Genomic DNA, 15,374 nt, shown 5'->3' on the forward strand with positions numbered 1-15,374 from the left:
AGAAGCTTCATTACATCAATTTCAGTTTGTTCACTGAAACAGTTCACAGACAGACAGTCAACTTGGTGTATATAAACTTATGTCACTGGAATTCTGATATAGAATTAAAGCTGAAATAAATCTGTCTCTAATCGATTATTTTAAAATTAAACAAAGTAGATTTCTTAATTGACAACATAGAAAAGTGTATGGTAACATGAAATGTTTAAATCAAGAACTTTAAAGAGTGCGTGAGTCATATCATTATGACTTGTCATACAGTCTACTCATTTGTTCTAATCTCCCCCATTTGAAATCTTGCCCCTAGCAATCCACAAGTTATGTTACCAAGTCTTTTGTTATTTGTTGCTTTCCTATATTGATAAATATTGTTTTTTCAGTTCTACCTAAATTAGATAAATCTGTCCGCTGATCACCTCTCATACTTTGCCGGTCTATGCACTTTGATTTTGGTTTAATTCTCACATGTTTTTTAGACACGTCACATGTTATGTTTCACACTTGAATTATTCCACATGTGGGGTGTGTGGTTTCATTGTTCAGCTGTAATTTTCTTACAATAACTCTCTTCACATAATCTCACATGTTCACTTGTGAACTTTCAGGGTGCAACATGCTGAAATGCACTGTAGCATGCGAAATGTTCGTCATTTTTTCCACAAGGCTCGTATCCGAACCCTGTCTCTCTCACAGACAAACCTTTGCATATTGATTTAACTGACTTTGTTGCTTAGATATTTACAAAATATGTACAGTTTCATGAAACATGTTGCACCAAAATATGCCTTGCCTGACACTGAAAGTGGGACGGCGCAGTTTTGAGGCTGTCACCTCAAAATGATGATTTGGCACGTGAGCGCCTTGCTTTCCTGGAAGCGTGTTTGTGCATGGTGGAAATGCTTGCAGGCAGGATGGGTATGCAAACCCAACACCAACTTACAGGTGTCTGTGTGCTGCCTGTGTGAAATATGTTTATCTAGCTGACATTTTAAAACACGTATGTATGTGTAGCATTGCTACGAGTCCGGGATTCTGCAGTCCTGTATATCTTTAGATATACTTTATATTGCTTATGGAACATTGTGAACAACATTTAATGTAAACATAAATTCCTAACTCCTGTCTGTGACGGTTATTTTCAAACCAATTTATTTTTTGAGTGCAGGACATCTGGTTGAGATAGATAGATAGATGGATAGATGGATAGATAGATAGAATCTTTCTTCATACAGAGGGAAATTGCAGTGTTACAGTAGTCGTAAAAAGACAAACATTCACAGACTGTTTAGTGCAAAGCATTAGAGAGAAAGAGATAGAGAGATAAGTGGAAACAAACTCGTAAACAAGTTACTTAGACATTGTGCAAGTTTGTGAGAAAGTGGGGAGATGGTAGTTACAATGCATCATGATAATACTACTACTACAACTACTACAACTACAACTACTACAACTACTACTACTACTACTACTAATAATAATAATAATAATAAGAGGGCATGGTGGCTTGGCACAGTTGCCTTGCACCTTTGGGGTTGGAGGTTTGATTCCTGCTTCCGAGTTTGTATGTTCTCCTTGTGCTTTGGGGGTTTCCTCTGGATACACCAGTTTTTCTCCCCCAGTCCAAAGGCATGAGTTGTAGGCTGATTCAATTCAATTTTATTTTTATAGCACTTTTTATAACGGTCATTGTTTCAAAGCAGCTTTACAGAAATAAGTAAACACAGGATACAGATTTTAAGTGTGTGGATTAATCCCAATTGAGCAAGCCGGTAGCAACGGTGGCAAGGAAAAACTCCCTAAGATGTTAAAAGGAAGAAACCTTGAGAGGAACCAGACTCAGAAGGGAACCCGTCCTCATCTGGGTAACAACGGATAATGTAAAAGTAAAGGAAAGTTCATTATGGTGTTTATATGAAGTCTTTTAGTTGAACTAGTCCACTGTTCAAAGGAGACCCGAGTGCAAAACTGCATGTGGTAATTGCAGTCCCAGGGCCATAGTAGAAACCGTAGTCCCAGCAACCACAGTGAGACTGTCCATGTGGAATTGGAGTTGATGAGAGCTCCATCCAGAGGTAGAGCAGCCGAACAGATCAGGCAGGTCCAGAGAGCAGACAGGATCAGGATCACTGGCATCTCCATAAAATCATGTGTGGCTCGACAGAAGATGAGAGGGAGAGGGAGATAAAGAGAGAGAGAGATTGTTAGGTAAGACTGTGCTTTGCGTAAAAGAAAGTCTACTCATGGTAGGCTTGAGTAAACAAATACGTTTTAAGCCTAGACTTAAACACTAAGACTGTGTCTGATTCCTGAACACTAATTGGAAGGCTGTTCCATAACTGCGGGACTTTATAAGAGAAAACTCTTCCCCCTGCTGTAGCCTTCGCTATTCGAGGTACCAACAAATAGCCTGCTCCTTTTGATCTAAGTAGGCATGGCGGATCATAGAAAACCAAAAGTTCGCTTAGATACTGTGGCGCGAGACCGTTTAGTGCTTTATATGTCAATAGTAGTACTTTATAATCAGTGCGTAATTTCTCTGGGAGCCAGTGCAGTGTGGATAAGATCGGGGTGATGTGGTCGTATCTTCTGGTTCTAGTTAGGACTCTAGCAGCTGCATTCTGGACTAACTGGAGCTTGTTTATTCTCCTACTGGAATATCCAGACAGTAAGGCATTAGAGTAATCTAGTCTAGCTGATTGGCATTGACATCTCTAAATTGCCTGCAGTGTGTGAATGGGTGTGTGAATGTGTGTGCGATTGTACCCTGTGATGAGTTGGCACCCCGTCCCTGGGTCCCCTGGAATACATCAGTGTGTCCCCATTCCAAAGCTTCCCTGCAACCATGTGTAGGATAAGCGGTACAGTAATGGATGGATGGGATAATAATAATAATAATAATAATAATAATAATAATAATAATAATATACTCCTGGCTTTCACCATGACTGGGCATGTTGAGTTAAACCTTGGGCTGTAGTCATCTCCCGAGTAAATTTCTCTTTCTTTCCTTTTGTCTACATCACCTCATTATTATAAATATGCAGCCAGTATTCATTCTCTCTCTCTCTCTCTCCCTCATCTTCTCCTTCTCTCATTATCACCACCCATACAGTACAATAGGGTCCAAAATTCTGAGAGCACTAGTGAAATGCTTCTGTTTGCCATTCTTTTTCAATTTAATACAACAGTTTTCATTACAAATGATATTATCAGAGTGAAAAGTAGAATTTTAGAAATATTTACAGGCATTTCATGAACAGAAGAAACATAAATGAATTGTTTTCTGTACATCATGGTGGAAAACATTTATTGAGCAGAAGCTGGAAAGTTCCACTGTAAAGACACTAATAGTTGTCCAGGCTTAGTAATCATATCACTATTCTGTGTTCACCACATGCTCTCAACTCTTATTACTGCATGTTCCTCCACCTCCACATTAAACTGTAGATGAGGCACCAGTTTCTCAGACTGTGCATATTTTTTTCCATTGACTTGAACACATTTATTACAAAAACAGTTCAATTTCCATCAGTTTTTCTGGTGTGGAACCAAAAAAAAAAAAAGACCCAGCATTTACATACCACTGTATTAATATGCCTTGAAGTTTTTATTTTGCTGATCTTTCCGTTCCTATGATGGAAAATTTGGCTCAACAGCATATTACTGGCAAAGAGTGAAGAACAATAAGTGATTTTAAAAACATAGGAAACATAAAAATTGCAGAGCCGAGTTATCCACCCCATATATATATATATATATATATATATATATATGATCAAACAAAAAGCTTAATGTCTGTGGTGTTTATTTAAAGAACTGTGAGGTCAACCAAAAAATATACATTCTCTCACACACACACACACACACACACACACACACACACACACACACACTATAATCACATATACTATGTACAAATCTACAATATTACACTGATGGTATGTAATCAGTCCAACCTTGCACATTTTTTGGAGTTTGTGAACATGCTGTGTAACACGGCACAAACACTGGCTGCTTGTTGTTTTACTTTGCATGCATGCTAAAGTGAGAGAAGGGGTATCCAAACCACTGTGACGTGTGAAGGGGTTTACATAAGACCCTGACTACAACTAAGTGGCTAAAACTAGAACAGGTGGTACTACTCAATGTTTCCATGCATAACATAACCACACTGGTACATATGGGCACATAGGGAAGTTCAAATAATCACGTTTTACAACCACGGTTGCTGAAAAGAATCTCAGAAAAAACAATATGCCGAACTTTCACACAGCTGGACTACAACAAGAAGAAAATATCGGGTTACACTCCTGTCAGCTAAGAACAGGAATGAGAGGTTACAGTAGGACAGTGAAGCTTAGAAAAGGACCAGATGAACTTTTTCTCGTTTTAAACAAAATTAAAGTGTCTTTCAAAACAACCTATGTGCATGTTTCAGATAAATAACTTTAATAAAACTCTCCTCTACAGCACCTAGACCTAAACTAGTCCCAGCCCACTTTAACTACAGTTTAGTGTAGTTTAATGTAGCTTAACATATTATCATTTAAATGCATGATTTCATAGATTCAGTGTTGAAAAATTATACTTAAAAAAGTTGGCATTGTAGGAGTTACAAGTTCTAAATAGAATCACAATCATGAAATCACCCATATGTACAATATATACCAATATAAGTAGGGCGAATACAGACCTAATATAAATCACACATTGCATTGCTGTAATAATATAATAATAATAATAATAATAATAATAATAATAATAATAATAATAATAATAATAATAAACAACAGAATCAAGATCACTGAGGAACTAGGGATTTTAGTTACTGAAACACCTTCTCAGAGCAGAAAGTGACTGGTCTTCTTATTCCATGGTTCACAAAGTGGCCCCCAGTGATCAGTGATGTATATCCATGGTGTCCCTGCTGTATTTATATTTATTTTTAAATCACAGGATAGTGGTGGAGATTACTATCACATAGTATGAAGGTTGTTATGGTTATTATTTAGTTAATATAGATGTCAGCTCAATCGTCTGCTCACTTGAAATGAAGTTTTAATCTAAACCTCAGTCATTAAAAAAAAGTATGAATAATATGTAGACTTGTATACATATTTTATTCAATTTTATGTAAGACATGGAAGTGCTGTTAATTCAGTATGATACACAATGTTTCAAATCTACATCTGAATGAGTAGAATGCCCATAAAAATTCAGAAACTCTCTAATGGTATGAATAAATTCATATAATGGCATATATTTACACAATTGGTCTTAAACCGGAAAAGTTCAACCTGTGCTGTGATCATAAGTGGTGTGTTTGGAAATTCTTTTACTCTGGAAAGAGTCCTATTATATGTTCTGCATACTGTATTTGAGAACACTTTTCAATACCTACAGCTCCTGTTTTGCACATCACAGTGCTTATACCACTACTAGTTCACTGAAATTCTGAAATCCTCCCAAATTATTCCCAGAGGTTTTTAGCAAATTCGGATGGAGGCATACTCCGACAGCTGTTCTCTTGATTTATGGCGGACTGCAGAAGGTTCTCGGGGTGTGGGATGTTGAAGAGTTGCATATACAATCTGTTGTGATCCATCACCAATCCTGTTTCCATTCCTCATGTCAAGTGTGCATTCCTGATCACTCCCCATATACAGAGAGTCCAGCTCTGGGTGTAAATCATCTGTAGGTGCATCATAGATGTTATTTTGCTCTTCTGGAATTTCCTGGGACTTTCCTGATGTGGTGGCGCTCGGTGGCTTTGGACAGCATGTTGCATTCTAGAGAGGACGTAAATATGTTTTTAAAAGTTACATAAAGAATGTGTGAGAAATTATACCGTGTGCTGATGAGGCTTACTTTGTGTCTGTGGCTGTTAGATTTTCTTGAATCTAAAGAAAAAAATGGATTTACATATTAGTAAATGTAGAATGTTCAATTTTAGAATACAGCTCATAATGCATAATTACAATACTCACGCAGATTTATGCACAGGAAAGAGATCAACATTACGATCATGACCAGGCAGAGTATTCCGAAGCCAATGAAGACATACGAAAGCCAACTGACACCTGGCACTTTCTCTTCAAAGCCAATGGTGTTATTTGTATTGTCGTGGTAGCTGAAAACTATGGAAACCAGTTAAAGCTCATTATGTTCAGTTCATATTATATTCTAACTAGTATCAGCTTCAACAATAATTTTCAATATTTTAAAGATTTGGATCCATTCCTTACCTGAAACATTGACATTAATATTGTGGCTTTCTAATGAAAAGGCTGATTTGGAAATCATACATCTGTAAATGCCATTATCATCTGTTGATATGTTCCTGAAGCTCAAATATGAGACGATGTCCTTCAACCCTGCTTGTTCTTGTGTAATTGTTACTTGATTTGTTCCACTGATGTGTATAAACTTGCTTGTATCATCAATTTTAATCCATTCAACAACAGGAATCTCCTTGCAATATGTCACAGGGCAAGAGATGTTCAACATGCTCGCACTTGAGGCCGTGTAAACAGTGTTCTTCCGAATTTTGATTTCAGCGACACATGAAGCAACTGGATCTACAGGAAGCAGATGGAATTCAGATTATCCTTAAAAGACCCCAAATACACTAAATAATTTTGCAATAAAAATTACTGCATGTTGACCTAAACCAAACTTTCATGGAGTTTTTGTTGATACCTTATTTAAAATGTCTGACCTTTATGTAAATAGACTAAGAAGACAAAACTGAAAGTCTGACAGTCATGTGTGGTGCTGATAGATGTCATTATCTGAGCTTTTAACTGCAAAAAGTGTTGCAACTGCATGCTTCAGACCAATCTTCCAACACAAACCAATGCTCAGTTTAAGTGTGTCATGTGAAATGTAGTCTACCCAAACCACACACCCTTATATTTTTAATAATGGATTTTTTTTCTTCATTTAGTCTAAAGTAAGATTAAAAACAAAGCTAAATGACATCAGTAAACAGACATAAGTCTTACTTCTAGGGTTAGTTAATTATTTTACACACGTAAAAGCCACAAAAGCTCTGAATATGTGTTCATGCAGAGAACTTGGATGTATAAAATGTTTCACAATTGACCAGGTGCAGTCTATGAGACTCTACACTGTTTATCCTGAAATACAGGTTTAGCAACTAAAGCAGTTTATCATCTTGTATGGCCTGATAGTTTATCTTGAAACACAAAATTTTCTAATTTCTACTAAGGAGAGAGAGAGCTAGAGAGAATATGATAGCCAAATATGAATACAGTCCATGCTCAATCAATCAATGAATAGATAGATAGATGGATAACTTATTGATTAGTTTTATTATTATTATTATTATTATTATTATCAGTTATATTACAATAAATGTTCATTATTCTACAGTACACTTTGTTAGCCATGTGCTAATGCCCTAGTTGGAATTAAAAGGAAAGCCAGGTCTGCTCTTCATCTCTTCGCTCTCATGCTCAGAAGGTACATCATAAACTCCACTGCTAAACATTTGTCCCTTAAAACAACTTGTGGCCCTCGATGTAAGAAAAAAACCATTTACTATGTTTCAGGATAAAATTTTTGTTTCTAGGTCATGCTGAGAAAATCTACTAAACCACTATGTGTCACGATTTCGTGTTAGGCTACCAAGTGGGAGACTCAAGAGGACAAAGCGCACCATTAAATGTTCTATTAGCTTATTTAAAAAATAACAGTTTGGAACCAAAGACATAAAGCAAAAACCAAAACAAGCTGTAAGTGAAAGCTTAAAATATCTGGGAGCAATTTCAACAATTTGAACAACTTGGCAATGCAAAATCAGGATTTTAATAAGTGTAACTGAATAAACTGAATAAACAAATGATCAGCGAAACAAAAAGAAGTTGACTTACCTTGTGTATCTACAGGTACAAGGACAATGAAAACCACAAGAATGCTGTTTACTATCGAGATAAAAAACTGAACTAGTCTAGCCATGGCGAATGAAGGGAATACTATAATAAAAACGTGTTTATTGTCAAGGCAGGTTCATTTTCAGTGCTTTAGTCTGGAGTCAGTCACTGAGTGAACATTTATCACAGCCTACACATTTTCCTGCTTTCATTCTCTGTGCCTCCCTCTCTCTCTCACACACAAACACACACGCGTGGTTTCCATTTCCTTCATCTTAAACACAGTCAACTTCAGTTCCGCCAGACCTCCTCCTCATTATTCAAGTGTTGCATTGCTAAAATCCATATCACTCCATTCCACTGTTTTTCCTAGTCAGAGTTGTTCATCTTTGCTAAATTCACTCCTCAGTCTGCTGTGTTTCTGAGGCTGTTTCACTTCCAGTGTGGTAGAGATGAGATATACTAGACTGTAATACTTAGTGTGCTTTGCACATTTATGTTCAATAGGCATTTACCCTATATGAATGTTCTTAATAAATCACAGAGACACAGCATTACAGACGTGAAACCACACTTTTCTATAGAAGCTCTTCTGCTCTGCCAGCGTACATTACCACTTCCAGCCAGAGGCAGGATATGTGGCTTCAAAGGTTGCTGAAACATTTCTATAAATGTTTTTTTTTCTTTTCTATTTTTTATTTGGGAGATGTGGAAGTTGTTCTGGGGTTAACCATAGTGTTGTAATTTACAGTATGTGGTGTGGATACTGCACCACATTTATCAATCATTTACGAAAGTTGAATAAATGTTTTTGTAGGCCAAACTAAAATACAAATTCCAGCCAGATTTACAAAGATTTCAGTAACACTGACTTCCTTGATGAAAGTATGTTGTTGAATGACAATCGTACCAAGCATGTTCACATCATGGCTGATTTGCATTTAAGCCATGCCCACAAAATTCAATAAATGACAAAGCTGACAGAGAGCAGAACATGACAAAATGACAAGTAAACATTGAAAAAACACCTCCTTGTGTGTTTTTTCAGGTTTCAGGTGACTCCGACGCGAGTGACGGCTCCAACCCGGCCCCTTGGCTGTAACCGCCGATGGCTGAGACCCTCACCACCCGATCGCCCTTCAACCCACACACACACACCCACACGCGCACCCCTGTTCACAGATTGTCTTAAATAAATCCCCTATAACATTGAAACAGCCTCCTGTGTGTCTGTGCTCCGCCCACCACTGGCTAAAATCCCTACAGTATGTAAAATTTCAGTAATGGCAATAATAAGATTTGAAACTGATCGATTGAGGTTCACATTAGAGAGTCTCCCAAAACATACATTTCCTAAAAATGCATGAACTCTCTTAGGCTATAAATGTTTTACATTTACATGAATACATTTAAATTTCTCATGTAAATGCTCCTGCAGATGATTTACGAACTGAATCATTAGTATCCACTTTGATAAATGAGTATAAATGAGAAAGAATTGGAATGGCAAGGCCAATTCGTTTGTTTTTGTTATCGCTAAAGATAATTGGGTTTTAGATTAAAAAAAAATATGAATATGAGATGATAGATCATAATTTCAGCTATGATTTAATGATATTTACATCTACGTTCTGTTAAAAAACTTAGAACATGGCACCTTTTGTTTGAACCCACCCATTTTTCAAGTGATCAAAAATATTGGAACATGTGACTGACAAGGGTTTTTTGTTGCCCAGGTGTGCCCTGTTAGATTGATTCTTTAATGAATTTTGTCATGATTGGAGGTTGAGACGGATGCAAAATACAAAGACACTATGACTATGAGGCAAAACATTGTAGCAAAGATTAAACATAAGTTAAAGAACAAAACACAGCTACAGAGACAAAGGCAAAGAAAGACAAACGTGAGACAAAGAGTGCAGTGCAAACTATGGCTATATACATGAGTGCTCAATTAACAGGAATGTGATTCAGGTGCAGGTGGTCATGTGACTGTCATGCAGTGGCTTCTGGGAACTGTAGTTCCGAGTTCCTTCTCTGATTTAATGACTAACAAATAATAGCTCTGAATGTCTACTCTTGGGTTAAGCCCTGGGTTTCAACTGTGAAGCCTGCAATTGTTGCTAAAAAGTATAAAACCACATGAAGACCAGAGAGCTGTCTATGGGAGAAAAGAAAGCTTGAAGCTGAACAAGGAGGGTAAATTGATCAGAGGCATTGCACAGACACTGTACAAGAGTATAGTCAATAAAGCAATTTGGAATGCCCCAAAAAAGAAAGAAACTACTTGTGTATTAACAACCAGACATGGAACTGGTCGGCCAAAGAAAACAACAGAAGTCGATGACAAACATTTTGAGAGAGCTGTGAATAAAAACCACAAAATAACAGACAATCGTGTTATAAACAGTAGGTGAAGGTGTAAAGGGCAGAGGTGAAGGTATCACAATCCACTGCTCAAAGAAGACTTTGAGAGCAGAAATATAAAGGCCATAGCACAAGATGCAAACCATTTATCAGCAGTAAAAATCAGAAAGCCAGATTGGAATTTACAAAGAAATACAGACATGAGCCACAAAATTTCTGGGACTAAGGTTAACTTCTACCAAAGTGATGGAAAGGCCAGAGTGTGGAGAAAAAAAGTATCTGCTCATGATCCAAAACATACAACTCATCTGTGACACATGGTGGAGGTAGAGTCATGGCTTGGGCTTGCATTTCTGCTTCTGGGCTCACTAATCTTTATTCATGATGTAACTCATGATGCTTGCAGCAGAATGAATTCAGAAGTCTATAGAAACATTCTGTCTGTTAATTTTCAGAGAAATGCATTAAATCTATTTGGGAGGAACCTCATCATGCAGAAAGAAAATGATCTTAAACACATTGCCATCACAACAAAGGACTTCATCAGGAGAAAAAAAGTTAAAGGTTTAAACTGGCCAAGTCAATCACCCGCCCCCCCCCACCCAAAACCCCCCCCCAAAACAAAAAAAAACAAACAAACAAAACAACAACAACACACAAAAAAAACTTAAAGAAGCTGCAATACAAGCCTGGAATAGTGTCACTAAAGAAGAATGCAACAGTTTAGTGCTATCAGCTTGATGCAGTTATTTTGTGCAAGCATATTGCAAGGTTATTTACCTTAATTTACTTTAATACTATCTGTTCATATACTTTTTCTAACCTAAAAATTGGGTGGTCTGTCACTAAAGGTGCCACATTCTAAGTTGTTTAACACATCTAGATGTAAATATCAGGAAATGAAAGCTGAATTTCTGATCTATTGTCTCATATTCATCTTTTGATCTCAAATGTCATCATAGCAAACAGACAGAGAGGGCAGAAAATTCAAGAAAACTGAAGAAGGAGGCAGTGAACAGGACAGCTTCCTTATCAACGTAGGTCAAAAAAGTTGAGCTAATATGAGACAGATAGTTGCAAAGATAGTTGCAACAGATAGTTGCAAAAAAGTCATCATATGTTTATAAGTAGTGATAGTCGCTGTTACACGGTGCTCTGTTCAGCCATACACCGAATACCCTTGCCCCCCTCGACAGTGCCCCCATCTGTCGTTTTGCTTTTTTATATAAATAAAAAGCATTTAGTTCAGATGGAGAACGTTCAAGGGACGCAATAAACAGAAAGCGTGTGCTCCATTCAGCATGAGCTGCAGAGTCGCAGCACAGAATAATAATGAACCCACTTTTCAAGATCGCGAATATGGTGACACTATACACATGTAGTAACTTGCCCCTTGTTAACTAATATGTATAATTTAGTCCTGTAGTGATATGAAACAATTGTGATATAAGATCATTACAATCTCAATTTATCTTTTTAACATGAAATCTAGAAGGCAAAAATGACAAGATTTGAGACTAAAAAGCCAGTTCAGCAAGCAGTGCTGCAGTTTTATGGAAATCAGAGTGCTGCTGCCAAATGTCAATTTAATTGTGAAATGAATAGTTTTACTGACTTTACAGTAAGTGACATACAGGGGGTGTGTCACTACATTTGTGGATGGTAATACTGTAGTTTTTTTTAATTTCATGTTTAAATTTTCTTTTAAAGATTATTTGGAATAATCTCTCCACTAACTATTTCTATATGTAATGTAAAAATAAAATACCATTAGGTTATATTAGTACGTAATGTAAGTACAGTAGGAAATTAAGTCTGGAGTAAAATGACACTGCCCCAAGAAGCTGCCATGGTTTGATCCCCAAGGTTATCTCACTTCCTCATGTGAATAATGCTGAACACCAAATATCACAAGGGTACTGATAGTGACTTAATGTTATTCACTGAATAATCAGCATAAAGAATAACACCATCTACAGTATATGTGCATTCAGTCCATTTGTTACTTGCTTAGTAAGGATTTCTGTTCTTACCCTGATAACTCATTTGGTAGGCATTTCGGTAGGATATTTACAATCTAGTAATCCTAGATTCCTGCATATATATTTTAATCTTGGAGATTCATCCACTATCACAGTGTGTTTACAGTAGATGCAGGATTTCTGAGTTGAGCCAGCTCTTATTTGTTTAAGACATGAGTAGTATTGTGTCATGCGCAAACTGAGCATTGTTCCAGTTTTCCTGCCAGGAAAACTTCCTGCACAGGGCAGGAAACCATAGCAACAAAAACCTGGGGGGCGAGGAGAAGATAGGACACTAGAGGAAAGGAACACTCTAGAGAAACTAAATGCAGCTAGACAGTTGTAACATGGTATACACAGCAATACAAAAAGGCTTCTGGAATCAAAAATTCAAGCCCTGAATAAATAATTATAATACCCAAATCAGTGCAAAAAACACAAATCAGTTTTTACAATTCACTCTATGTGGATCAAATATCTCATAGAGTAGTAGAAGAAGAAGAAGGAGAAGATGATGATGATGATGAAGAATGATACATTTTATTTATAGTGAACAATTGAGACAAATCTTAAATTGCTACAGTAAAAATATGACAAACTATACAATAAACTATAAAAGCCTTTCAGCCAACTTTGTCTACAAATTTAATTAGCTTGTTATTGTAGCTCCCAAATGATTATTTACGTTAGCAATTTGTGACTTTATTTGACGTTCTATATACAGTTTGTTTGAGTCTAACGACTTTTAAATCCACCAGCTAGCCACGTGTGATTAAACTAACAAATCTGTATGACATATAAAACTTAAATATTTTTACATTTTTGGTGATGTTACATACAATGCAAGTATGTAATCATGTCACCGGAAATTCAGTTATCAATGTCCCAATGTGTAGTAAGCCAGGATTCTTACTGGTGCCTGAACTTGTGCACACTATATATTGATTCACAACCTAGGAAGCTAGGGAGCTCATTGAGACTCTGCTTAATCATGCAAATTCTGCACTATTCAGAGAAGCAATTTGTAAAAATTACAGCTTTGGGCCAAGACGCACCATGTGACATCATCACAATGTGCATTCAACCAAAGCCCTCTTTGATTCACGTGTGTCGAATATGAGTACAGCTAAAATGTCTCGATTACCAACAAACAAAGCGTGTGCAAAACTATTCAAATAGTTTTCTGCAAAAAAAGAACAAAAAACTCTGCAAATTTTTTTAAAACCCGCAGCAAAACCAAACATTTTTGGCTGCAACAATCACAAAAACTTTTCTAAATCCTGTATGGATTGATTTAAAGTACAGTACAGCCCTGTCTTGGCAATGCCAAGTCACACTAACACTCCAGCCAAATCTCTGCAAGAGCAAACCATGACACATATCTAAAGTCTACTTTGTGTAGCATAAAGAGCATTCCTTTGTGTAGGTAGCCTATGTACTGTAGGGTGTGTTTCAGCCACAAGTAGACTTACTGAAATGGCAAAAGAACAAAATTCCGGAATGACAGCTTTTCAAATCTTTAGCCATTGTTTGCAATCATTTAGATCAGAGGTTCTCAACCTTTTGTAACTAAAGCCCCCCCAAGCCTCCCCTATCATGTGGCATGCCCCATAGATTTTTTTTTTTTTTTTGCTTTTGTGTTTTTGTACTTTTTTAATTACTTTTCATAACTTTTATGTATTTTAAATAACTTTTATGACTTTTATAAAACTATATAACGGACAGGTATGGAGCATGAATTATAGAAGATGTTTCTGAACACAATAACTACTTTGAACAAGAGAACTAGGCCGTAATAACATGGACTATTTTACTTGTAAAACATGTTGCAGTCCATTCGTCTTAAATTCTAAACATTCACATATGAATGATGTAAATTGGGATGAAGGGCGCGTCTCGTTATCCATGACATTGTTAAATCTCCGGCTCTCAGCCTCTCACTGAACAGAGCAGACACAGAGAGAGGTGAGAGTGCAGCGGGAAAGCAAGACCTCGCGCTTACTGTGACAGTACTACTGACATTTGGTATGTTGCTAAGGTTTGTCCAAAAAGTCGCTACTTTTGTCCTTAGGCAATTTCTTTGCAAAAAAAAAGGCGCTAAAGGGGTCTGAAAAGTCACTAAGTTGGCAGCACTGGTCTGCAATCACAGCCAGATAAAACGCTGGCTAAGCTCCTCCTCTTCCCAGCAAGAAGAAAATAGACGTAGAGAGAACGCGGGGTTTTTCATTTACGCACATTCTTTTTGAAAATCAATAAAACACACCGAGTACCCAAATTATGCCCTGACTGTGTCTTTTTTCTTGAAAACAATTTGCGCCCCCAGGGGGCCACTGGTTGAGAACCACTGATTTAGATTGTTTTGAGGTTGAGTGACTGCTGGTATTTGAGTTTATTTCACAAATCATTGGCCACCCTGTTTTAGCCAGACCAGCCCACTGATCAGTTTCTGAGTTCGTCACTGCAAAGAGGTGTCAGCGTGTGCTTGTGGGCGTGCGCGTGAGGCAGAGAAGGCTCGTCAAGTGTGTGCGCGCATGGAGGAGCTTCTTAAAGGAATTTACTTCAACACGAACTCGTCCGTTATGTTTCTCTGTCGGTTTCTGCTTGTGGTTCTGCTCTTTCTCGTTTCCTTATCCATGGATCAGGGTAAGAGGAGATTTTCCATCTTTTTCCAGCCTGTCAATACCTTTTTGCATATATTGCATATAGATATGCATGGGCGTAACCACACATTCTTTGGTGGGGTCGTTTCCCCCCTAATGTTGAGTTAATACCAAACCCCTCCCCCCCCCCCCCCATATACAGTACAAAATATTTTCTATATGTCCCCTTTTAATGAACCCTGCCAAAGGATCTGTCTTTTCTTCATCTATTCTATTTATTTATGTCTATTCTTTTTTTTTTTTTTAAATATATTTCAGTTTGTTAAGGAAAATAGGTGTGTGCCCCCCCCCCCAATTGTACACTTGGTTTTTTACAGACAGTAAGTAACTAGATATCTAAATAGTAGGTAACCTTAGCTTAGTATAGATGGTATCATACCATGGCTTGGTTTGTTCTTAAGATCGTCAATTAACGTTTGATATTTGCACAC

At 37.2% G+C, this 15,374-nt stretch overlaps 1 protein-coding gene across 1 annotated transcript; it reads right to left on the reverse strand.

Moving 5' to 3' along the window:
* Window positions 1-4,870: 4,870 nt before the first annotated feature.
* Window positions 4,871-8,355, reverse strand: si:ch211-214p13.8 (B- and T-lymphocyte attenuator). The gene is made up of 5 exons (XM_053627899.1): window positions 7,896-8,355; window positions 6,246-6,578; window positions 5,988-6,137; window positions 5,869-5,900; window positions 4,871-5,789 (listed from the first exon to the last, which is right to left on the reverse strand). The coding sequence occupies exons 1-5, from the start codon at window positions 7,978-7,980 to the stop codon at window positions 5,487-5,489; spliced, it is 903 nt and encodes a 300-aa protein (XP_053483874.1). The 5' UTR covers window positions 7,981-8,355; the 3' UTR covers window positions 4,871-5,486.
* Window positions 8,356-15,374: the final 7,019 nt, after the last annotated feature.

Source organism: Ictalurus furcatus, chromosome 6 (assembly GCF_023375685.1).
Source record: "Ictalurus furcatus strain D&B chromosome 6, Billie_1.0, whole genome shotgun sequence".
In the NCBI taxonomy this organism is placed as follows: domain Eukaryota; kingdom Metazoa; phylum Chordata; class Actinopteri; order Siluriformes; family Ictaluridae; genus Ictalurus; species Ictalurus furcatus.

Excerpts from the sequence above, each read along its gene's own strand:
- si:ch211-214p13.8 (XM_053627899.1), bottom strand. The coding sequence starts at position 7,980 with ATGGCTAGACTAGTTCAGTTTTTTATCTCGATAGTAAACAGCATTCTT. Across the intron at positions 6,579-7,895 it reads TGTACCTGTAGATACACAAG|ATCCAGTTGCTTCATGTGTC; the intron begins GTAAGTCAACTT and ends TGCTTCCTGTAG. Across the intron at positions 5,790-5,868 it reads CTAACAGCCACAGACACAAA|AATGCAACATGCTGTCCAAA; the intron begins GTAAGCCTCATC and ends CGTCCTCTCTAG.